The 23,942-nt window shown below is 34.8% G+C and overlaps 2 protein-coding genes across 3 annotated transcripts; one reads left to right on the forward strand and one right to left on the reverse strand.

Moving 5' to 3' along the window:
• Positions 1-6,480: 6,480 nt before the first annotated feature.
• LOC126690430 (uncharacterized) lies at positions 6,481-18,285 on the forward strand. Of its 2 annotated transcripts, XM_050385576.1 has the most exons (24): positions 6,482-6,696; positions 8,780-8,910; positions 9,503-9,587; positions 9,725-9,778; positions 9,963-10,054; positions 10,134-10,237; positions 10,606-10,678; positions 10,768-11,158; positions 11,585-11,905; positions 12,050-12,253; positions 12,689-12,784; positions 12,877-12,937; positions 13,057-13,184; positions 14,041-14,287; positions 14,445-14,572; positions 14,656-14,783; positions 15,377-15,500; positions 15,594-15,652; positions 15,912-15,996; positions 16,080-16,269; positions 16,557-16,655; positions 17,205-17,332; positions 17,488-17,547; positions 17,948-18,285. In XM_050385576.1, the coding sequence occupies exons 1-24, from the start codon at positions 6,658-6,660 to the stop codon at positions 18,044-18,046; spliced, it is 3,126 nt and encodes a 1,041-aa protein (XP_050241533.1). In that variant the 5' UTR covers positions 6,482-6,657; the 3' UTR covers positions 18,047-18,285. The 2 variants fall into 2 exon arrangements, with proteins under 2 accessions (XP_050241534.1, XP_050241533.1); XM_050385577.1 differs by lacking the exons at positions 15,377-15,500; positions 15,594-15,652 and having other exon boundaries at positions 6,481-6,696.
• Positions 18,286-18,900: 615 nt separating this feature from the next.
• On the reverse strand, positions 18,901-21,985 carry LOC126690432 (uncharacterized). The gene is made up of 6 exons (XM_050385580.1): positions 21,635-21,985; positions 21,446-21,533; positions 21,273-21,363; positions 20,129-20,213; positions 19,855-20,011; positions 18,901-19,567 (listed from the first exon to the last, which is right to left on the reverse strand). Exons 1-6 carry the CDS (start codon positions 21,674-21,676, stop codon positions 19,452-19,454), a joined length of 579 nt encoding a protein of 192 aa, XP_050241537.1. The 5' UTR covers positions 21,677-21,985; the 3' UTR covers positions 18,901-19,451.
• Between the last annotated feature and the right edge of the window lie 1,957 nt (positions 21,986-23,942).

Consider the following 23,942-nt stretch of genomic DNA (forward strand, 5'->3'; position numbering starts at 1 on the left):
AGGCAAAGGAGACAAGCATCAAAGCATGGAATAGAGAAGCAACATACAGAGCTGCCTTTGAAACACTAAAATAGACTTCAAAATTAAATAAACAGGGAATTCTCAAAAAAGTTTTGATATTTTAAAGCGTGGTTCCCCAAAAAAAGAAAAAGAGAAAGAAACCCATATATATCTCTCTTTATCTTACGACAACTCATGAAGATGATGTTTATTGTAGGGCTTAGGTTGTAAAGTGACCCTTTAACTAATGATGCCAAGAGCGTTCGTCATGTGCTTCAAAACTCAAAAGCCTCTGTGCAAGTGAGATACATACGTGACTGCATGATAGCTCTGTTTGGTTAATTAGGTCCTCCAATGGGGGCCTAGCACCTAGGCCTAGGCCTATGCCTAACCACAAGCTTTTAGATTAGATACCACGTGGCACAATCCCAACTGGACAAGTCTTTGTTGCTAAATGTTGCACTCTATTATTATTATCTTGTTGAGGCGGCCCTCACTGACTTTAGGGAACCTTGTGGGGGTCACCTTTCAGCATAATTAGGGGGCGGCTGTGCTGCACGTGGACTTGGGTTTTTTTTATCCTAATTCTAATGGCTATTAATAACTTGTGTGGCCCATCAAATGAAATGATGGTTGAAAACTTCAATTTGGACCCATAATAGCCTGGCCATTGATCAGTGAGCTTGGATTGAAGTGGGCCATGTATTGTAACAAGAATCTTCAAAGGGCTATTAATTGGGATTTGGGTTTGATAAAAATATTTCAAATTTGTATAGGCCAGGACCAAGACTACATCAGTGGAAAACTAATAGTTGGGCCTATAGCCCAGCCCAAGAAAGAAAACGGGGGTAGATGATGTGGTAGACACTAGCAACTTCAAAGGGCTGTTAATTGTGAATTGGGTTTGATAAAAATGTTTCACATTTGTAGAGGCCCAGAACCAAGACTACATCAGTGTATAATCAATAGTTGGGCCTATAGCCCAGCCCAAGAAAGAAAACAGCAGGAGATGGCCACAACATCTTTGCAATTATATTAGGCACTATTTGTTGTTTGATTCGGATGCCATCTTGATTTGTTCTTCTCATATTCTTTTGGTTCTACTATAAGAATCCTTTAAGTGTGCAAGTTGCAACAATATTTTTTTACTTCTGTTTCTATCACACTTCAAATTCATTCATTTAAAATACACAAATTATGATGACAAACATATTGCATTTGATCTAGTGTTAAAAAAACTTAACCAATTCTGTTCTAATTTTATTTTTAAAAAAATCAACCAATTTTGTAATCCTATACTTTGTTTGGATAGAAAGAAATAAGAGGGAAAGGAATAAGTTTCATGTGTTTGGTTGACATTTGGTGTAACTTTGTGCTTCTATGTGTGTTTGTTTCTAAAAATAAAAAGGAGGGAAAATAATTTTTTACTTCCGTGGAGGGAGAGTTTTCTACCATACTTGCATGTTTTTTTTTCTGTCCAAATTTGGGTATATATATATATATATATTCATTGTTTTTACGCAATTGGACTACAAAGCTTTAAGAGTGTGTTTAGATACAGTTTATTTTGCTGAAACTGAAAAATTATTACTGAAAGTACTGAAAATAAAGGTAAAAGTTAGTTGAAATAGTACAATGAGACCTATGAATAGTGTCAAATAGTGTAGTGGGGCCCAGAAATAATAGCAAAAATAAGCTAAATAGTGAAATAATTTTAATTTTTCATTTCAATCTAAAGGCACGCTAAGTGATAGAAAAGATTAGAAAATTACTTATATAAAGGTATATAGATTTAAAAAAAAAAACATTTAATTTTCCTTTGTATTCTTTTTGAAAACCAAATTGATGATGTGTTTTCCTTTTTCTTTCTTTAAGAGTGTGTTTAGATACAGTTTATTTTGCTAAAATTGAAAAATTATTGCTGAAAGTACTGAAAATAAAGGTAAAAGTTAGTTGAAATAATACAGTGAGAGTCATGAATAGTGTCAAATAGTGCAGTGGGGCCCATAAATAATAGCAAAAATAAGCTAAATAATGAAATAATTTTAATTTTTCATTTCAATCTAAATACACGCTAAGTTTTTTTTTTTTTTTTTTTTTTTTTGAGAAACCAAATCAAGGACCTGGAAAATTTATTGAAAGAAAACTGACAGAATCAATGAACGTCAAGACTAACTAAGGGGGCAATGTCTGCTGGCACATCATGAAGCCAAACCTGTGCCCCAACAATAAGCTTAGCTTTTTTGGCCAAAGCATCAGCTACAGAGTTACAACCTCGATTAACAAAAATAAATTCTACAAACTGAAAAACCGTAGAAAGCATGCGTATATCATCCAAAATATTGCCAAAAGTAGCAAATGCACCCGCACCGTGTAGAAGGGCGTTAATGATAACTGCTGAATCGCCTTCAAACACTGCTCTAGTAATACCCAGTTCTAGAGCAAACTGGACAGCCTTCAAACATGCTAAGGCTTCAAGATCAGCCACTGAATGGGCCATGGGAATGGAAGAGGACAGAGCACCTTCAACTTCACCTGCATTGTTGCGGATAACGACACCAATGCCCACCTTACTTGATCGACGAAACACCGCGGCATCGAAATTTATCTTTAAGCAATGATGATCCGGAGGACGCCACTGCTGACTGGGAGGAAGACGAATTGGAATTGGCTCATCTATCTGAGCCTGCAAAAATTCCTGCAAGTAGTTTCCTGCTCTGCTGCATATGCTATCCACGGGCAATGGGGGGCAGCCGAAATGAACAGCATTCCTTCTATTCCATAGGAACCACGCACTGGTCACAAAGATCTCAGCTCTGAATTCTTCTCCGCAGGACAAGAATCCAGCTAGTAGTTTGCTAAAGGATGCAAGCTGTGGCAGTGTAGTTTGACGGATCCACTCCAAGGCCGACCAAGCTCCTTTGATGGTTTCGCAGCACCATATTGCATGGAGAGCGTCTTCAAGGTAGTTTTGGCACTGAGCACAGATCGGACTAGGCACAATGCTGCATCGGTGAAGATTGACCAGTGTAGGCAGAGCATTGTTGCATATTCTCCACGCAAAATGCCTTATTTTGTTGGGTACCCGAAGCTGCCAGATACCTTTCCAGAATTTTTTCTGGCTGTCCGGATTTGATCCACCTGCACTAGTAGAGATATCACAAGAAACCAGTAGTTTATAAGCACTACAAGATGTAAACATACCAGATGGTGTGTATGCCCAAATAATGCGGTCATCGGGGCGTCGAGAGCTCAATGGAATACCCAAGATCATGTCGGCTTCATGGGGTAGAAATAGTTGCTGCACAACCTCTGTTCTCCAAGCTGCTCTATCTGGATCAATCAAAAAACTCACTTTCACATCCGGGGCCATAGAAGGAAGGGGAGAAATGACTGAACTGTTTACATGTCCAGGCAGCCACCTATCCTCCTTAATACGCACTGCCTCCCCTGTCCCAATACGCCAAACCATACCTTTTCGAATCACATCTCTAGCACCAATAATGCTCTTCCATGCGTAAGAACCGGAACTTGATTCTTTTGCATCTAAAATGGAGCAATTCGGGAAGAACCGTGCCTTAAAGACACGATGACAAAGAGAATCAGTATTATTGATCATTCACCAGACTTATTTAGCCAATAAGGCATCATTAAATTTTTCAATCTCTCTAAAACCCAGACCACCCACTTCTTTGGCTTCACATAATCGTTCCCATTTTACCCAGTGAGTTTTCCGATGCTCTCCACTATATCCCCACCAAAATTTGCGAATCATGCTCTCCAGATCCTTTACAAGGCCCTTGGGAAGTTTAAAGCAACACATGGTGTAAGTCGGGATCGCCTGAATTACTGACTTAATCAGCACTTCCCTACCTGCCTGTGACAGTAATTTTTCTTTCCACCCTTGAAGTTTTTTCCATACCCTTTCTTTGATGTAGATGAAGCTTTGTTTTTTTGCCCTACCCACCAATGCCAGCAAACCCAAATATTTCTCAAATTGACGGATAGAAGGGACACCCAAAACCTGTTGAATCCGGACCTGGACCTCATGAGGGGTATTGGAGCTAAAAAATAAATTAGTTTTCTCCCGGTTAATTTTCTGCCCTGACCCTCTCTCATAAATAGCCAGAATATCAAGAATCTTCTGGCACTCAGCTTCTTTAGCACTACAAAACAGCACACTATCATCTACAAAGAATAAATGAGAGACTTTTGGTCCATTCCTACAAATGGCCACACCCCTGATAGGCCCCTCCATTTCAGCTTTATTCAACAGACTTTGTAAACCCATGGCACACATAAGGAAAAGATAGGGAGACAGAGGATCTCCTTGACGTAGACCACGACTAGGTTTGATATTACCAACTTGCTGACCATTCACCAAAACCGAATAGGTCACAGTGCTAATGCAAGACATAATGAGAGACACAATCCTCTCCCCCAGCCCAAGATGCCGCATAGCCCGCTCCAAAAATTCTCATTCTACCCTGTCATAAGCCTTACTTATATCAAGTTTCAAAGCCATCTGACCCACCTTCCCAATGGTTTTCCTCTTAAGGTAGTGAAGAGTTTCAAAGGCCACAAGTACGTTATTTGAAATAAGTCTACCTGATAAAAATGCACTCTGAGTTTCCGGAATAGCACAGGCAAGGAATTTTTTCAAACGATTCACCAAAACCTTAGAAATCAGTTTATAAAATTACTTATATAAAGGTATATGGATTAAAAAAAAAAACATTTAATTTTCCTTTGTATTCTTTTTGAAAACCTTAATTTTCTTTCTTTATTTTTTCTTACTATGTCCAAGAGAAAAACATGTTTTTGTTATTTGGTTCCTTATCCTTTCTATTCCATTGTCCTTTTTTCCTCTTCTCTCTCCTATTTACAACCAAATATAGCGTAAATGTCAATTACCAATACAGTTCAGCAGTTGAGCCACCCACAAGAAGAATCCTAGGAAGATTTTTTAATTACTATAAACAACTTTCTTGATTGATAATATTGACTAGCAGATCAAAATTCCAGGTAGGACCTTTGCGATTTAAAATGTAAAACATCAATAGGACGTGTCCACTACTAGTAGGTTCTATATAACTTAATGCACACTCTGCAATTTATACTGGTCCAATATTATTGACACCTATGCAGAAAAAAAGAAAAAGAAGCAAAAGATATGATATTGATCGCACCAGATAAACTTTTTTACACAAATCATAAAAATTTGATCCATCAAATCCTTACTAAAGAGGTGTATATCATTGGATGATTCTGCAAAATCAATAAATTAAAGAACAGGAAGAAAGATTATTATCTGGTGAGAGAGCTAGAGAAGAAAGAACCGTTTAAAAGCGAAGTCCAATGGAATGAGTACAAATTATTGAATTCTAAAAAGCCAAAAGATTGAAATACAATCAAGCAAGCAAGCCCCTTTCGGTTATGCCACGTGCCTTGCTAACAACCAACGACCAGATATAGGTCCCACACCGACATTTATTGTGACACGTGTTGTTGTCCGACTTGTCCTAGGAAGGCCACCTGCTGGTTTGGTTGGTCACTTGGCCCAAATAATATATAACTTTGCTTGCTTTTATGTGTCACTCCCTCACTAGCTCTTTTTTGGCCCATTAATATCTTTGCCTTTTCGGCTTAACGAGTTAATGGATAAGAAGTTCGATGGTCAAACAGTTTAGGACAATTTTTTTGTTCAAAAGGTGCATGTTTTGTATCATGGTAAGAAGTAAAGCTTTAATATAGTTTTTTTTTTAAATGTGGATTTATAATACATGAATGGTGTGAATTGTACCATTTTGATGTTAGAAATATTATAGTTTAAGAGGTTAAAACATATTACAGGTTCATATAATTGTAAAACAAATTCATTAATTCTAAGCTTTGTCTATGATTAGCTAGAGTTCTATAACTAGTATATAAACTTTATATTAGATTTATTATAAACTCAACTGAGTAGCTAGAGTTCTCCAGCCAGTATACCAACCTTATATTAAATTCATTATAAACTCAAATAAGAATACACAAGATGTAGCAATAATTAATATTCTTTTATTGTGGATTTAAGCTGTCAAACCAAACCATATTAAACTCTTAGCTGTAAAAAATTCCTTAAAACTCCTACTACTAAAAAAGACTGGCAATTTCAGTTAAAATATTTTCAATCCCCATAGAGTACTTTTTTAACCCTTTCAAAAGCATTCCCAGGTAGGCAGAATATCTTTCCTAATGGTAAACTGTGATTGGAATAAATTACTTTCATATAAAACTATTATTTCTAAGCATCTAGCTAATTTTTTCTTTTTGCATAAAAAAAAGAAAAAAGAAAAAAGAAAAAAAAAAAAAAAAAAAAGGTGAAATTTAATATTTTTCCATATCAGCAAGGTTTGGATTATGTCACCTAATCAACCTCCACGTGTACATACCTTGTGATCCTAACTCACGTATTTGCCCCCATAAAAACCGGTCGATTTGTCTCACTTCTCAAAGTCTAGTATCAAAAAAAAGAAACTGAAATCAACTGCTCCAACTCTTGTCGGTTATCTCAAAGCACAGTTTGGCTTCACTACTCTTTCTTCATCGGTTACTAACAAGTTCTTGGATTCCTTTTTTTCCATTTTGTCCGAGAATTTATTCTAAGATCATCCAATGTTTGTCAGAAAGCTTGTTGAGAAGGCTGCAAAGAAGGTTAGTGAGTGATTTTTTTTTTCTTTCTCTGTTCTTTGCTTGATCTCTTATATTTGTTCATTCTGGAATCAAAGATCAACATGAATATTGACGTGAAATGTTTCACCTTTGTGGGTTTGATTGATCACTGATTTCTCTGTCTGGAACTTTTGGAGTTCACTGTTTTAATTTGTTATCCATAGATTTAGTTCCATCTGTGCTTTACTACTGAATTTTTTTTTCAAAAGACAACCTGCATTTAAAATAATAGCTGTCAGCTCTGCAAATCAAGGTTTCTTTCTTTAATACATAAATACCATATATGATCCGCTGATCTTGCTTCATAATTTTTAATCTTTTTTTTTTCCCTGATAAGTGATAGGCAACAAATTAAATCTTAAGTTCAAATTTTTTTGTTTTTTCTCAAAAAAAAAAAATCAAATTTTTTATGATATATATATATATATATGTTTTTCAGTTTAAACTTTAAACATTCACATTTTACATTAATGGGGCCACAAATACAATGGTATATCTGTATTATGTGTATTCATATAACTATGTCTGCTATATATATATATATATATATATTTTTTTTTTTTTTTGTTAAGTAACTACATATCTGTTATAGAGGGGAAAAGGAAAGAAAGAAGAAGCTGCTTCTAATCTTGAAAAGACAATGTTTTCAAAAAAAAAAAATCTTGAAAAGACAATAACGCAAATCAAACCAAGGGACAAAGGACTTTTGGGATGAAAGAGAAATGGTGCAAAATAATTGTTGTTGTTGATGTTGATATATTATTATTAGTAGCAGTAGTATATAAGTTTTAGTCAACTAGCTGATATTTTTTGGAGTTCAATTAAAACATTCAGGATTTTAATTCTCCATAGTAACTATCGAATTATCATAAAATAAAATAAAAAGTTATATATATATATATATATATAAATATATGTTGTTATCAAACTATCATAAAATAAAAGAAAAAGTAATATATATATATATATATATGTTGTTAGTAAATGTTTATATAAAAATATTAAAGTTACTATCAATTGTTATAAAATATTTACAAATAAACATGTCAATAACTCTTATTGATATAACATATATAAAAATAAATAAATAAATATTTCTTTGAATTTGAACTCAGTTTGAGAGAGAGAGAGATTTGAAGAACCTAATTTGAAGAATTTTTTTGATGGGGACATTAAATAATAAAAACTTCAAGAGGTGTCAATTGGTGATAAGAGCTTGGTATATATGATGGATTACCAGTCAACGGGTTGATCCAAATAATGAAACCGTCAACATGTCCACGTGATGGGCGGTGGTTAATGTATGAGTGATACTTACCGCTATGTCCTTTTTATCTACAGGATAGACTCAATGAGTTTGATGGTCAATGATTTTTACCAAATGTCAGAATCTTCAATTAAAATATAAAGCTTTTAAAAAAAAAAAAAAAATTTATAACTTTTCTCTGTTTAGGTGAAATTTGAATGATGTAGTTAATATGAGTTCTGCCAATGCTGCCATGCTGTATTGCTGGGTTTAGCTCTGCTCCTATGGTGGGGGGCACAATTTATTTGCAGGCCGCTAAATTATGTCTTCGCAATTCATTAGTAACATTACTATGCTAACAAAAGCTGAATCAGAATTTCTGGGAGCTTCTCTAAAACCTGAAAGACCCATTATCTCCAAAAACCAATTTATTTTTTCTCATAAAAATAAAATGACATAAGCTCATAACTCGAGTGAAAATTTAATTTTTATATAAGGTGACTTAGTTTTATTGGTGTGGAGTTACACATTAACTATATTTTAAGAATACCAAGCTTTGTCCTTTGTGTAAAATGCCTGAAAGAATTAGTTTGGTGTATATTTGTTATTTATGAAATTTAACATAAAACCTTTACCTTAAGGTTGTGTACTTTCCTGATAATTCGCCAGGTGATTGCTAAGTGCTAAAAGCTTAAAACTGCTAAAACTGAAAACTCAATGCCTATTCATCAAATATGACAATCAGAATTAACAAGCCAGCCAGAAAATTTTATTTAAGTTTCTCTCTTGAGCTTGACATTTTTGCTGCTTTTGTTGCAGCCTGGAGGGAATGAAGATGGTTTGAAATCAAGTGAGGTAGACCCACGAGTGGTATTCCATTATGGGATCCCTTCTGGGTCTACCATGTTTGCTTATGACTCCATTCAAAAGATACTTGCAATTTCTACAAAGTAAGTTGTCATTTCCGATCCTTCTGGGTCTACCATGTTTGCTTTTGTTCATTTCTTTGGTCTTCATTTTTCATCTTGCCTCAGCTACAAAAGTTGTGCCCTTATGTATTTCAATAGCTCTATGTTATTTTTACCTAGCCTAAAACACTAGTATTTCTAACATGTTTAATTGGTGAAATGGGCACTAGAGAAGTTTACACTGCAACCTTGGCTAGAGTTCTTTGTAGCTGATTATTGTAACCTTTCTTTCGACAGTAGATTATTAACCTTTAATGGGAAAAAAACTAAGTTTCCTCATCATGTTTTTATTTTATTTGATTGAATTCAACATTTTAAATATGTTGTAGAATGAAGACTTTCTATAGTATGAGCCTTTATAACTAAATTATATGAACATTTGGTGTTATTTTAAACATTTTATAAAAATGAAATGATTAGCGTCCATAGTAGTTTTATAGCTTTGACTCTAAAATCTTAATTCTAAATCATTTTAACTAGTCACTATGCACTGCATGAATTTTGAATAGATGGATATTTATCTCATCAAAATGTTGAAGTATAATTGACATGAAATTTGATTTCTTCCACTCAGGGATGGCCAAATTAAATTATTTGGAAAAGATAACACTCAAGCTTTACTTGAATCTAACGAGATATCACCAAGCAAATTTTTACAGGTCTTGTGTTCCTTTCCTTTCATTTACTGTTTTGCCTGTCATGTGTACTAATTCTTCTTGATGTCCTGAAAAATTGATTTCCATCAGGTTGTTCAGAATATTGATAATCTAACATCGTTCATGATCTTTATCTTCAGTTCATGAAGAACCGCGGCATCCTTCTAAATGCAACTTCCAAGAATCACCTTGAGGCAAGTTCTTTCACTAGACTAGTTGCTGATTTTTTATAATCCTTCTAGTTTTCTCTGTTTGATAAGAGGGCGTGTCAATTTTGTTATGCTTTCAAAGATCAAAATCTGCTGTCAGTCTATGTTTTATGCATTGCCTTTGGAATACTATTTTTGGGAATTGATTTGCAAACCATATTATTACTAGGTTTGGGACATAGACAAGAAGTTGTTATCTCATGTGCACGTTTTTAAGGGAGAAATTACCTCCTTTACAGTCATGCAACATAGTCTCTTTATGTAAGTGTTTATTGCTTTCAAATTGGGATTCTACACTATTTCAAACTAAGTTGAGTCAGCAACTAATCTTTTTTGGCAGATATATTGGATATTCTGATGGTAATATATCAGTTTTGAAGCTTGATGAAGAACCATTTCATATAGTACAAATGAAGTACACCATACCTCTCTCAGCTTCTCATGGTGAGATACGTTTTAGTCCAATCTTTGTGTTAATCTGTTTATCTATCTTTTTCTAATGAATTGATGATTCTGTATTCCTCTTGAGTTTTTTGCTACTATGTGTTGGTGTGTGTTAGATTAGCATACACTGCTATGCATACTGTACCTGTTAATATGTAAATTTGGTCTTGTTCAAGTAATTTGTCCCTAAGACTTGTAAAGAAAAAGAATCTGATCAATCAGAATAGTAACCTAACAGCTGTAAACTACAGGCTAATTTGTATTTGACATTGTCGAAATTGTCTGATAATTTTTTATTTATTTCTTTACATTTTTGCAAAGCATTTTTTTTTATTGTAATATCTGACCTGCTCAATCATCTTGTTTAGGGAATGTAACTGAAGTTTCTGATGATAATGCTGTGCTGCATATACTACCTCAACCAACAGCTGAAAGTAAAAGGTAGTTTCACCAACCTTTCTGGCTTTTTCCTCATCTTGATTAATCTATGAAATCCTCATTTTTCTCTTATATTATCTGTTTCAATGCAGAGTTGTTATAATATTTAGAGATGGCTTAATATCATTATGGGATATTAGAGAAAGCAAATCCATTTTCACAACAGGTGGAAATATGTTGCAATTACAATATCATGAAGCAAAGAAAGTGACTTCTGCATGCTGGGCATGCCCTTTTGGAAGTAAAGTTGTTGTTGGGTACAGCAATGGAGAGATTTTCATCTGGAGTATTCCCTCTACTGCAAATCCAAGTACTGAAGCATCAAACCGTGGTTCTCAAAATGTTCCTATATGCAAACTCAATCTTGGGTACAAGACAGAGAAAAATCCTATAGCATCATTAAAATGGGCTTATGCAGATGGGAAAGCAAGTCGACTATATGTTATGGGTGCCTCCAACTCTGTGTCTGTGAACTTGTTGCAGGTATTTGGCAATTACTCTTGCAATATCATTGTGTCAATGAAGCAAGTATGCTTACCTTTTTGACTTGGGAGTCTGTCTTTCTGAAAAACCTATTCATGAATTATATTCAAGAAGTATGCTGAATAATTTTTTAGAAGTTTCTTGGTTTTGTAATAAATATTTTCAGTTGAATGAGGTAGTTTGAAACCTTCGGTGCCACCACAAGGTCTGATAGGATTAGTATTTTTCAGACCAAGTCATCGACACAAGTGTATCACAGTGAACAGATTAACATTCTGTGTGAAAACGTCACCTTAACTTCCCCTTCTTGGGTTTGTTTGGATCAAGATTACATTTTGATGCTAATTCTGCAATATATACATACAGCTTTTGGATTATAGTCACAATTTGAGATTAAATTGTAAAAATTATATTTTGATGAGGCAGGTGGTCTTGTTGAATGAGCATACTGAATCCCGCACAATTAAGCTGGGACTTCATTTGCCTGAGGCTTGTATTGACATGGAGATCATTTCAAGCAGTGAGCAAAGCAAGCATAAGCAAGATTGTCTCCTTTTGCTTGGAATATCAGGACATGTTTATGCTTATGATGATTGCTTGATTGAAAAGTATCTTCTACAATGCCAATCTAGGTCCCCACCCTCACTCCCAAAGGAGTTGATGTTGAAGATGCCATTTGTGGATTCAAGCATAACTATAGCAAAATTTATCACAGACAATCAATGCATGATTAGTCCTGCAGATGAGGTAATGCAATTTCTAATTTTCCTTTACAGGCTCAAATCTGTTCTTATCCTTAGCATTATGTAATTATTCTATTCTTTCTTTTCATACATTTATGTGACTATCAAATACTTCAGTGGTGTGGCCTTATATTTTCTTGTCATTTAGGATTACATTGTGATGGGAAGAAATATTCCACCACTTCTGCCCTCTGAGACAAAACAGAAGGATGGAATCCAATCAAATTCAGCCCACTTCAGTGGATTTTTGAAGATTAAAAACTTGTACATAACTGGACATAGTGATGGAGCCATAAATTTTTGGGATTTATCATGTCCCTTTCTTATCCCAGTTTTCTCGTTAAAGCAGCAGGTAATTTTTAAGTCATTTTTTACGTTGTTTACCTGAACAGAAATGAGTGACTACTTTTTTTTTAGCTTCGATTTTATCAGTCCAAGCTTTTTGCTCATGGCTGCCTAGATGACCATTGCTCTGACTTTTCACTATAATTAACTTCTATAAAGAGTATGCTTGGAGGACAGAGCTACTAAAAGGGGCTCTCAAAAATGAGTAAAGAATTAACAATTTTTATTTCTAGTCAATTCTGCATCTTTTGACTAGCTACTTCTTGGGATTGTCCTTGTTTCTCTAATGGGATTTTAAAATGCAAGCTAGTCATAGATGGATTTTTAAGCTGTAAATTTCTAAACTTTTCTACTAGAATGTTGCTAAGTAATGGATATATGTTTTTCTGTTGTGCTTATTGTACTTCTTTTTTCTTTCTCTTTTTTTTCTTTTTTAATGCAGAGTGAGGATGACTTTTCTTTAAGTGGTATAGCATTGACAGCATTGTACTTTGATGGCAAGTCTCAGCTTCTTGTTTCTGGAGATCAGAGTGGAATGGTGAATTGCTGCTGTTGATGGATTTTGAGTATATGATCAATTATTTAATGTTAGGAAATTGTTTGGGTTTTTAATATATATATGATTCACAGGTTCGCATCTTTAAATTTAAACCTGAGCCATATGCCACAGGCAGTTTCATGTCACTCCCAGGTATTATTAAGTGCATGATTTATAACTATTAAGTGTTTAGTGTTGCCTTAATTCTCAAGTTCTTATGATTCACATCTGTGTCCACTGGTGACAATCGCAACTTCATCCTTCCTTTACAGGCAGTATAAAGAAAGGAAACAATCACATCATCCATAGTGTTAAACTTATAAAGATTAATGGCTCTGTGCTTTCTATGAACATCAGCTGCAGTTCAAGACATCTTGCTGTTGGATCTGAGCAAGGATATGTAAGTTTACTTTCTTTTTTCTCTCACTTTTTATTTTTATTATCAATGCGTTGTTGATTGCATACTCAACTCAGATTTATGTCATTGACTCATCTACCCAGCAAGTTTCATTTTATCTAGTTTAGGTTGCCACATTAGGTATGTGCAAATTTACAGATCAAAAAGGTGATCTGGGTTTGGAGTTACTTTAAGAAGAGAGACATTGGTAATGATATTAAGTATCAATTAATTGAATAGGGGAAAAGTCCCTGGGCCCTGACTAAGATGGTAAAGATGTGCAGTGGGGTCAGGGAAGATCCTAAGTTCAAATCTTTCCAATTAAACTAATTTGACAAACATTAGAGAGCCTTGATATGGTATTTAATGATAATAGATAGTATTTCAAGACAAATTTTGATAGAAAGTAGCAGGGTTAAGATTGGACTTAAAAAAAAAAATTTATTTTTTATGGAGGACTTTAAAACTATTATGTTATTAATAGACATGGCATTGATAATATTAACAAGCTTCAACTAATTACTAAAAAATGCACCACCTTTAATAAATAAATAAGAATAAAATACTGAAAAACATGAGTAAAAAAACTCCTGCCTCTTCTCTTGAGTTAGGAGCAAATAAGTAGGGTGTGTGACATTGTAAAGTTAACAACTGACACTCGCATTCTATATTTACTTTAACTGGATTGTGATACTTTTCTGTTGTAGTGTTTGTTGTATTCAACTTTATACATTAATAATACTATACTGTTCAGACTATAGAGTTTAGTTTCATTGTTTTTCAATTAAGTTTTGTTTATTATCAGGTTTTATGTAATTGTTACATAAATCTAGCTCACACCAACTCATTTTTCTTACAGGTTTCAGTAATTGATATAGAAGGACCTACTCTATTATATCAAAACCACATTGCAAGTGAAATTTGTACTGGTGTCATCTCTGTTCAATTCCAAACCTGCATTTTACATGGTTTTGAGAAGAATGTTTTAGTGGTTGGTACAAAGGATTCATCTGTCTTGACTCTGGATAGTGAGACTGGAAACATGCTAACCACTAGCAGAGTTCAACCCAAGAAACCTTCGAAAGCTCTATTGATGCAGAGCTTGGGTAAGTGCTATTGGCTTCAGGTTTCATTTTTGGCAGCAATAAAAAATCTGTCATACATGTTGATATCCTTAAGTATTACCTCTTTGATGGTTAGTTAATATACTCTTGAGAGCATTGAAGAATTTGACCGAAATAATTATATTTGAATGCTTCACAGATGGGCAGGATTCAAATGCTCCAGATCTGAGCAAACGGAATTCATTGGAGGATGCCATACCAAAGCAGTTAGTTTTGCTATGTTCTGAGAAAGCTGTGTATGTCTATTCTTTAACACACATCTTTCAGGTAACCAGTGCTTTATTTATGTAGGCAATGAGCTGGGAAACTACATAAGATTATACCTAACCTTCCCTTCTCCTTTGTTTCAGGGAGTTAAGAAGGTGCACTACAAGAAGAAGTTTCAAACCTCTTCTTGTTGCTGGGCATCAACATTTTACAGTTCCTCTGATGTTAACGGGCTTATTCTCCTTTTCACTAGTGGAAAAATTCAGATAAGGTGAAGTTTTCTTAACCTGTATTTTCCAAGTTTCATGAATAAATTTCAGATGAGTGAGGAGTCATTGTTGTCATACCACTTGTGCCCATTTGTCAATGGACAAAATATTTAACTCCACCTCCATATGGATATAGTAGCTATTTTTAAGAAACGAAAGAGATTCTCAACTATGTCAGGTCCCATTATACATAAGACGATACATTGTTAGCCATTTAATGCTCTATGCACGTAGTTAGCTTCTATCATGTAACATTAATCTTATACTGGATGCCTATATTATAAATGAGAACTATGTTTTATAATAAGAAAGGGATAAAGACTAATGATTATTAGTAATCTGGAAAATTTTCTTTTACATAGAAAGGAATGTGGCAGAGTACATGGTTTTAGGCTCGTTTAGCAAAAAACTAGTATTTTGAGCTGCTTTTGTCTTGTATAAGGTAGTTCTATTATTCACGGTGAAAACAAACAACACGTGCATTGAAAGGGATTTAAACCAATTAATTACTTTAGTTCGTCATTTGTGCATCTTTTACAGGTATGATATAAGTGATTCAAATTATTTTTCCCTAACTAAATGTGTGAAATGTTAGGTCCTTGCCAGAGCTATCCTTAATAAAGGAGACTTCAATAAGAGGTTTCACTAATTCTACTTTAAAACCAAATTCATTATCCGACATTTCAATATGCACTTCACGGGAAGGAGAACTTGTTATGGTATGAAAGATCAGACTTGCTATTTTCAATAAGTTGCTGGGAAAATAATTTTGAAGATGTTCAGATCAATTGCTTAACTTCCTTCCTGTACAGGTGAACAGTGATCAAGAAATTTTTGTCATCTCAGTTTTGTTCCAAAAGGAAAACTTTAGGTATAAACATGTTCTTTAGAATAACTTCGGTTATTTATTTGAATTACTCATTCCCTCTCAAATGTGAAATTTCTGTCATGGTTTGTAGAAGAAATTCCCAAGTGGGTTGGATTTTTTATTATTATCCATTTTCTGTTTAAGAACCTGTTTGGGGGGTGGAGGGGAGAAGAGAGCTATTTTAATAACTAGATTTGTAATGAAAATGTGCATTCAAGCCTTCAAGGCCACTATTGATACACTTTGCTCGACTTCATTTAAGGCTTTTGGACACTGTCGGCCACATCTACAGGAAGGATTTGATTGTTTCACAAGAAGGGGCTGTTGTCCACAAGGAAAGAAAGAAGGTAGATAGTACATTGATAAATTTTGACCTATATCTATGACCTTGTTCTGAAATAATGGTTTTGTGCATCATTTGGCATGTCAGGGAATATTTAGCTCGGTTATTAAAGATTTTACAGGCAGTAAAGCTAAGCCTTTGCCTGAAGTGGAAACAGAAGATGCTACAGAAAGTATCAAAGAACTTTACACGATCTTTTTGACTGCTAACTTTCCAAGTGACACTGAGATTAGAGATAACCTGGTCAAGGATGAAGATGATATTGACTTAGATATAGGTATGATTTTCATGTTCATAACATATTTGTTTACTGGATTTCAATTAATAAGATTGATCCTTGATGTCCATGGCAAATAAAGGAAGTTTGTGCTTATGTTGTTCATTTATGACCAAATATGGGTGTCTCAAGTTCTTAAGAGCCTAAAAATCATGAAATATGACTCCATTTCTAGTCTCCCCATATGCTTTTGAACGCAAACTCTCCCTTGCATATTATATTATAATTTCTTGTAATCCCAAAAGGATCTTTGAGATAGCCAACTACATTATCTTTTGTTTGTGAAGATGACATCGACCTTGGAGATCTGGGAGAAAGGCCTAAAGAACAAAACATGTTGGCAGCTCTTAATAAGCAGAAATTGGCAAGCATTCAGGCTATAAAAGGTTGGTACAAAGATAAATCCCTGTATGTGCAAGCAATTAAACTTCATTTTTACACTTTCTTGTTGGTCATATCATTTTCATACGTGGCTTCTTTTGGCATTAAGCAGTATGTGTCTAATTACAGTACATTGAATGTATCAGCATTTGCATGCTAATGCAATTCTATTTCTATTTAGGCTCAACTTATGTGAGAAATGTAAAAATTAAGTACTATATTGGATAACAGTAGATCTTATCCGTCAGATTAGCCTTAACAATTTCATAAATTTGAGGCAGTAAACCATAAATTTAAAATTGCAAAGCTGCATTGGTTTTTTTAACTTATATATGACTTTGGTTTGAACTACGCTAATATTTTGAACTTTGTTGGCAATAATATGGTACTTGAGGCAAAAGTTTATAACTGCATGATAAAGTGAATTTGAAATTATAAAGATTGCAGCAGTCTATTCCTAAAGGCACTACCTAAATTGTTTGAAGACAGTGACTAGAAGAATGTCTAGAGTCACACTGGTTGACTGAGAAGAAAAAAAATGTTTCAATTGACAGGACTTACAGGAAAGTTCAAACAGATGAAGGTCAAGAACCCAAAAGGTTCCACGAAGGAGGAGCAACAAGATGAGAAAGGTGGTGCAGTCGATCAAATTAAGAAGAAATATGGATTTTCTTTCTCTGGTGTAAGTCACCATCTAGCTAAGGCATTCTCTATTATTTTCACTAATATTTAATTTGTAATCTATTTGGGATGCTTTAAAACTGATTCTATCTAGCAATATCAGCATCTTTCGAAAATGTTGGATGAAATGCATCATTTCATTGTCTTTGATTGCAGGAATCTAGTGCTGCTAAAATGGCAGAAAGCAAACTCCATGACAATTTGAGAAAGTTGCAGGTACCTCTCTAATCAAGTTGCAGGAACTAAGAGTTCATGTTTTCTGTTTATTGTATAAATCTCAGAAACAAATTCCTTTTGTAGACAAATTTGGCTTTAGTTAAAACACTGTAATGTCAGGTAGTGACTTTTCTAGATGTTGCTTAATACTAAGACAAGACAGCAATGTTAGGTTCTTTCCCATTAAGAAAGAATTCCAACGATTGAAAAAGGGAGATTTGTGGATGCTGGCTCCACTTAGATTTGAGATGATTCACGGGCATTTCGGTCTTATTTATTTTGCAATTGATTTACCTGCAATTGCATTCTTTTTGTGCAACTATACTCTAAGGAAGAGAAGGGTCTCAAATCTCAATGTTGTAAAGTATTATTAATGGAAGTTTTTTGCTCCATTGAGCAGGGCATCAACTCGAGAGCTACAGAGATGCAAGACACAGCAAAGTCATTCTCATCTATGGCAGAACAAGTGCTACGAACTGAACAACATAGACAAAGCTAATAAGCCATATGGGCCTTATCGATATTCAACTGGATTACACCACTGTGAATTTATGAAAAGTTTTAATTTTTTATTTTTACCTTCATTCAATTCGTTGGCTTGTATATTCATTATCCATGTGAGGGCATTTGTGTGTTGCGGTGTGTAGTGGATGGCATTTGGACAGATACATCATACATGTAAAGAAATCTTTTCTTAGCTATGTTCATATCTAATAGATGGAGATATGTATTCTTTCACGTTTTCTTTTATATTTACAAAGGCTAAAAGCAACATGATAAACCCGAAATGAATTCTGAAGCTTTCAATTGAAAATGGTGTGTTGTTCGGCCCTAAATAGAAAACTTTTCAGCAACAGCCAATGGTTCAGATCATTTGTAAAGCCTAGTCCTTTCTCATTGATAAACAGTTTGCCATCATGTCCTACCTAGATACAAAATATTGTGCCCGCAAAACCATATGGGGTTTTTGTTACCCACCTCCACCTTTTATGTATAACTCTTCAGCGCAGCACAGCATGCGTTTAGTTTAAAATGGTAAGTTGTTTTGCCTTAAGAACCCATGGATACCCCCGATTTTAGTGACCAATAACTAAGTGTTATATCTTGTAAGCCTTCTAGGTGCAGCTAACATCGTGTCACACTTTAGGTTTTGATTTTCTTCATATATGAATATGATCCTTGAAACCATGACTAGCAAATATATCAGTCTAGTTTTAGACACAAGTTATCAATGGACTCATTCTCAAAAAGAAAAAAAAAAAGTTATCAATGGCCTTCATTCAATTGCTTAGTCTTGCACAGCTTAGATTCAATTGAGAGTTGAGACTAAGCTCAAAGAAGAAAGAGGTGACAAACTATAAAACACCTTTATCACCTTAGATAGATATAATTGTTAAGATAAGGACAACGTATGTAATTAATGAAATTGAGCCCCTAGGGGAGAAATTATAAGGTCCACATGGTGAACAAGTAACGTGGTCCACCATTCCACTAAAATACTCACACTTGTTTAAAATTGCTGAGTTAAAAAAAAAAAATTTTAAACTGAAACTGATTACTGACTCAGCAATTTTAAAGAAGTGAAAGTTTCTTAATGAAATGGTGGACAAGTGACGTGGTCCATCAGAGAACAGTATAATTTCTCCCCCTAGGGGGAGTCTTGAACCTAAGCTTGTGGCACTGTAAGATTACAAAAATTGTAAACAAAAAAATTTGGAAAGGAAATACCTTCTTAGGCTCTTAGCCTTATATCTAAGTCTCAATACTGCAATTTGGAAACCTACAAAGTACATTATGGTAACACCAACACCGAGTCTTATTCCAGATGCACTGCATACACCTCAAAAATACAGGAAGTCTGCTTATCTGATCTGGGTAATAGGAACCAAAGAATTGGTCAACTTCTACTGTTTTCTCATCGAGTCTACCAGTATGGAATATATCTGATCTTTAACAGCATCCCTGTTACTTGTGCTCAATGTAAACATAGTTGCCCCTGGATGATTCTTCAACCTTGCAACTGCAGAAATTCAGACCCCTAGTCATGTATAAAACCAGCACAAACGCAAGAGGAGAGACAGCTATATTGCTAGAAAAAAAAATAGCAACTTTCTTTGTCATACAATGTCTGACTAATCCTTGTGTTTCAGTTTATAAAAAGAAGAGAGATGTCATTGTAGAGAGTCAAAAAGGTTTTTCAAAATATACAATAATGTTTTGCATTTCCTTAAGATTCTTGGTTCAATATTTAGAAAAGAATTATCACAAGCACCGAAAATAATGGATTTATGTGTCAGTCAAATGTACCTCCAGGTATATCACGGCCAAATTTTGGAATAGGGACAGAAGCCAAAACTGGGATGTTTGATTCTAGAACTTTTAAAACTGCGGGGAAGAAAGATGAACTGTACATCTCCATCTTACCAACTTCATCAATGATGAAGAGATCAGTATCCTCTCTGACCTAATAACAATTAACAAGTCTTTCAGCTTTTAGAGTACCACCTCTTGAAATCACGAAAAGATAAATAACCTCACATATGATAAAAAATAAATAACCATCTTTGACAAATCAGCTAACCTGCAACTCAGGTAGTGCTAGTGACTCAAATGACGCAATATCTACTCTGTACTTCCCAACATTAGGCCATCTAAGAGACTCAGGGCTGCCATTACAAAGGATCCATTAGCTGGACATGAAATTTGTAACAAAAATAAAAACAATTCTAGAAATCAACTAAACACAATAACTAAGAAAGATTCACATGTATGTCCAACTAAGAGAAGCATGATATAGTTCATCAGCAATGCATTCAATAGTCAGAGTTACTAAAGAAGAAAATGTCCTGACCGTTAGTGGAATTTCTAGAGAGGTAAGAGATAAAAGGGGTGTGATTAATTCAACAAAAAATCCTAAAATTCTTCTCAAGTCTTTGTTATTTTTCAAGGTTCAATATTTAACCAATAAGCTCTATCTCAAACAACACCTCCTCCCATAAGAACGGGTAAACAATAAGATCATGGGTTCAAAATCAAAACACATTAGGTGCATGTCAAAAAACCTAAGTTCTTAAATGAAAGCAAAAATGTTCAACTCTTGAGACAGATGTGAAAATAGATATCTGACCATCCTTTCATGTAAAAGAAGTTGAATCAGTAGATAGAGTCTGCACTCATTGGTTAAAAACAGCACATTCTCTCCCTTTAACACTGACCAATCTCAAAAGAAAACATTCACCTTCCCAACAGTTTTCATTTACTTCTGCAAAGCATAAACACCATTTAGAAACTAGAATAATGTAATCGTGTGAGCAATATTCCACACCTCTCAAACTGAAGCTGTACTGGTATGCGAACTGAAATCGGTAATATACAAAATGACAATACTAAAGATCCCAAATTAGAATAATGGTCTTCACTACCCTCCCCCAACTCCCCCAACAAAAATTTAACATATGGGTCTTTTTATATAGCATTTAACACAATAGTAACCTTAGGTAGAGTATAGTGTATAACAAATATTTAGTCCAACCAATTCATACCATAAATGAATTTCATGCTAATACCAGCTATAAAGTCCATATAAATCTCAAATCTAGTAACAAAGCAATAAACCCTATTCATACTGAATCCATAGAAATAAGCAAAGACCCAATTACATTTTATCACATTCAGACCCAAAAACATAATTTAGAAGCAAAAAGGAGAGAGGTTTTTTTACGTGCCTTGAAATAGTGGTGGAGGCAAGTGGACCTCTGCGACCGTCTAAAGTGACAACCTCAAACCCGACTCTCTCGCTTCCTTGTCTGATTTCACCTACAAAATCACCGTTGCTATCATCATCATTATACATAAAGTTCATATAATTTTAATAGAGAGAATGGGATAGAGAGCATACGAGTGTAAAATCCTTGAACCTTTAAGTTGGGGTTAGAGGCTTTGAGGGTTTCAAAAACTCTCATGATCAGTGTGGTTTTACCCACACCCTGCAAGAATAAACATAAAAACCACATATGGGGCTGAGCTAAACAAATTGAAACTTCCAATATTAAAGAAGAAGAAGAAGAAGAAGAATGGAAATTCTTACAGGAGGACCGGTGACGAGGAAGCATTTGCCGGGCCCTGCCATTTCTCTGCTTTGTTTATGTTTAGCAAAAGACCACCGGGTTTTGTTTGAACTTTGAAGTTTTTGACAAAATTTGCAAAATACTTTTTTTTTTAATATTAATTATTTTAATTGATGATACTTCTTTGTTTTTTTACATGAGTTTGGTACAATTTTGAAGTTATTTGGGGGATACAATCTTTTCTTTAAAATCATGCTTCAACACATAAAATCGTGTTTTAGGAACACAATACAAGTTAATTTAGTTGAATTTTAAGTACAACATGATTTCAAGTTTTCAACAAGTACATATTTCCAAAACAAGATCTTAGAAAAAAAATGATAAATTCTCAAATGGTTTCAAAACAGTGTCGATTTGAAATCATTATTAAAATAAAATTGTTTTATAGAAAGTTATTTGTAAGGGCCAGATTTGTGGTTCAGTTCATGATGAATGGACTTAGGCTCAAAAAGTCCAAAATCATGAATTTGTAGAGAGTTGGTCAAAAAACTAGACTCTAATGAATTGGACAACGGCTAATATGGAATTAGATGGCAATCATGCATAAATAAGAAGTACTGATATGAATGAACTTCTTGTCCGAGAAGGCAAGTGTTCATATAAATCAACTAAACAGAGTACAAGTGCAATTTTGATTGCTATAGTATTCTTTCTCTTTCTTTTTTCCATATCTTTCCTCTGGGATCTCTACTCTCATTTATACTATATCTCTCCCTTCATCTTTACCCTACACGTGGACAGTTGATGGTTTATACTGATACTTGTCCCATCAGCCTCCTCTAGAAGTCTTTGGGGGATGATTATAAGGCTGAAAAAGTACTGTTCAGAGATCACTTCCTCATTAATGCGGCTAGGGAGTTAGCTACAGAGCATTCAATGCGGTGGTAGCAGCTTTCCCTTAGATATTTTGGGGTTCCCCTCCTTCTTATACGTTTATGGTACACATCCCTATCACTAAAACTTCCTGGAAAGTCACTTTGATCATGAGAATCTATATCTAATCTATGTTTAGTTTGTCTGAGGAGATATTCCTCCCCGCACTACTTTCCCATTTGTATCTTACTCAATAAGTCCTGAGTTTGAACCATTCATTACCATTCGTTCGTCCTCAGACTACTCACTCTCTCAACCAAGGCCCAATATATAAATTTGGGCCTTTACCCCTACAATAGTCCCTCAAAACTCCAGTTTTTTCCCTCTTATCCGATGAAAAAAGGTGGGGTTTTGATCTCACAAGAACTAAAATCATTTATTCTACCCAAAACTTAAATAATTTAAGGACTTTAACTTGCTCAAAGCCAACCATCCAAGGGGCTGAATATAATCTTGAATCTATTTTGACACTTAGTGAAAAACCAAAGTATATGGTCCAAGAAGCCAAGTATGTCTAAGGTTCTATTTAACCACTTAGAAAGATGTCACAATGTGTTAATTTCCCCAAAGTATGTAATCCGAGGAGTCAGACATGTCTAAAGTTCTGTTCAACTACTTATAAAGATGTCACGGTGTGTTAATTTCCTCAAAGCATGTGGTCCGAGAAATCAGGCATGTCTGAGGTTCTGTTCAACCACTTATAAAGATGCCCTTGAGTTCTTTCATCTCTTGCTTCTAGCTCGTCCTTCACTTAGCCAACAACCAATCTTGAGTCCGAGAACATCTTTACTGCTTTCTCCCCATTCTTTGAACCATGGACATTCCTTCCAGCAAAGCTTCATATTCAGCCTCATTATTTGTAACTGAGAAGCCCAGTCTTAGTGACTTTTCAATAGTGATTTGTTCAGGAGAAACCAGAACTAGCCCCACTCCGGAGCCCCTTTAATTTGCTGCACCGTCAACATACGCCTTCCAAAATAAAGGTTCTTGCAGGGAGATTGTGCCAACTGATTTTCCATCTATGCTCTGAGTCACTGCCACTTCCTCTAATGGAGGCACAGTGAACCAGATCCGCAAGGACCTAGCCCTTGACAGAGGTACGAGGCATGTACTTAATGTCAAAAGCCCCTAGAACTGTGCTCCATTTAGCAATCCTCCCCGTGCAATTGAGGTTGACTCCTATCAGTATGTGTGGTATACACAATTCCCTCACGGTTACCTCTCTACCCAAGGTTAACAAAATGATTGCCATGTTGGGATCCAAAGACTCTGCTTGGTGTGGATCTGATCCTACCATAGTTAAGCGTTGCATTCACTATTACACAAGTTCTTCCCATAGACGCTGAACAGTACTTTTTCAGACTTATAACCATCCCCCAAAGAATTCTAGAGGAG

This window comes from Quercus robur, chromosome 6 (genome assembly GCF_932294415.1).
Source record: "Quercus robur chromosome 6, dhQueRobu3.1, whole genome shotgun sequence".
NCBI lineage: Eukaryota > Viridiplantae > Streptophyta > Magnoliopsida > Fagales > Fagaceae > Quercus > Quercus robur.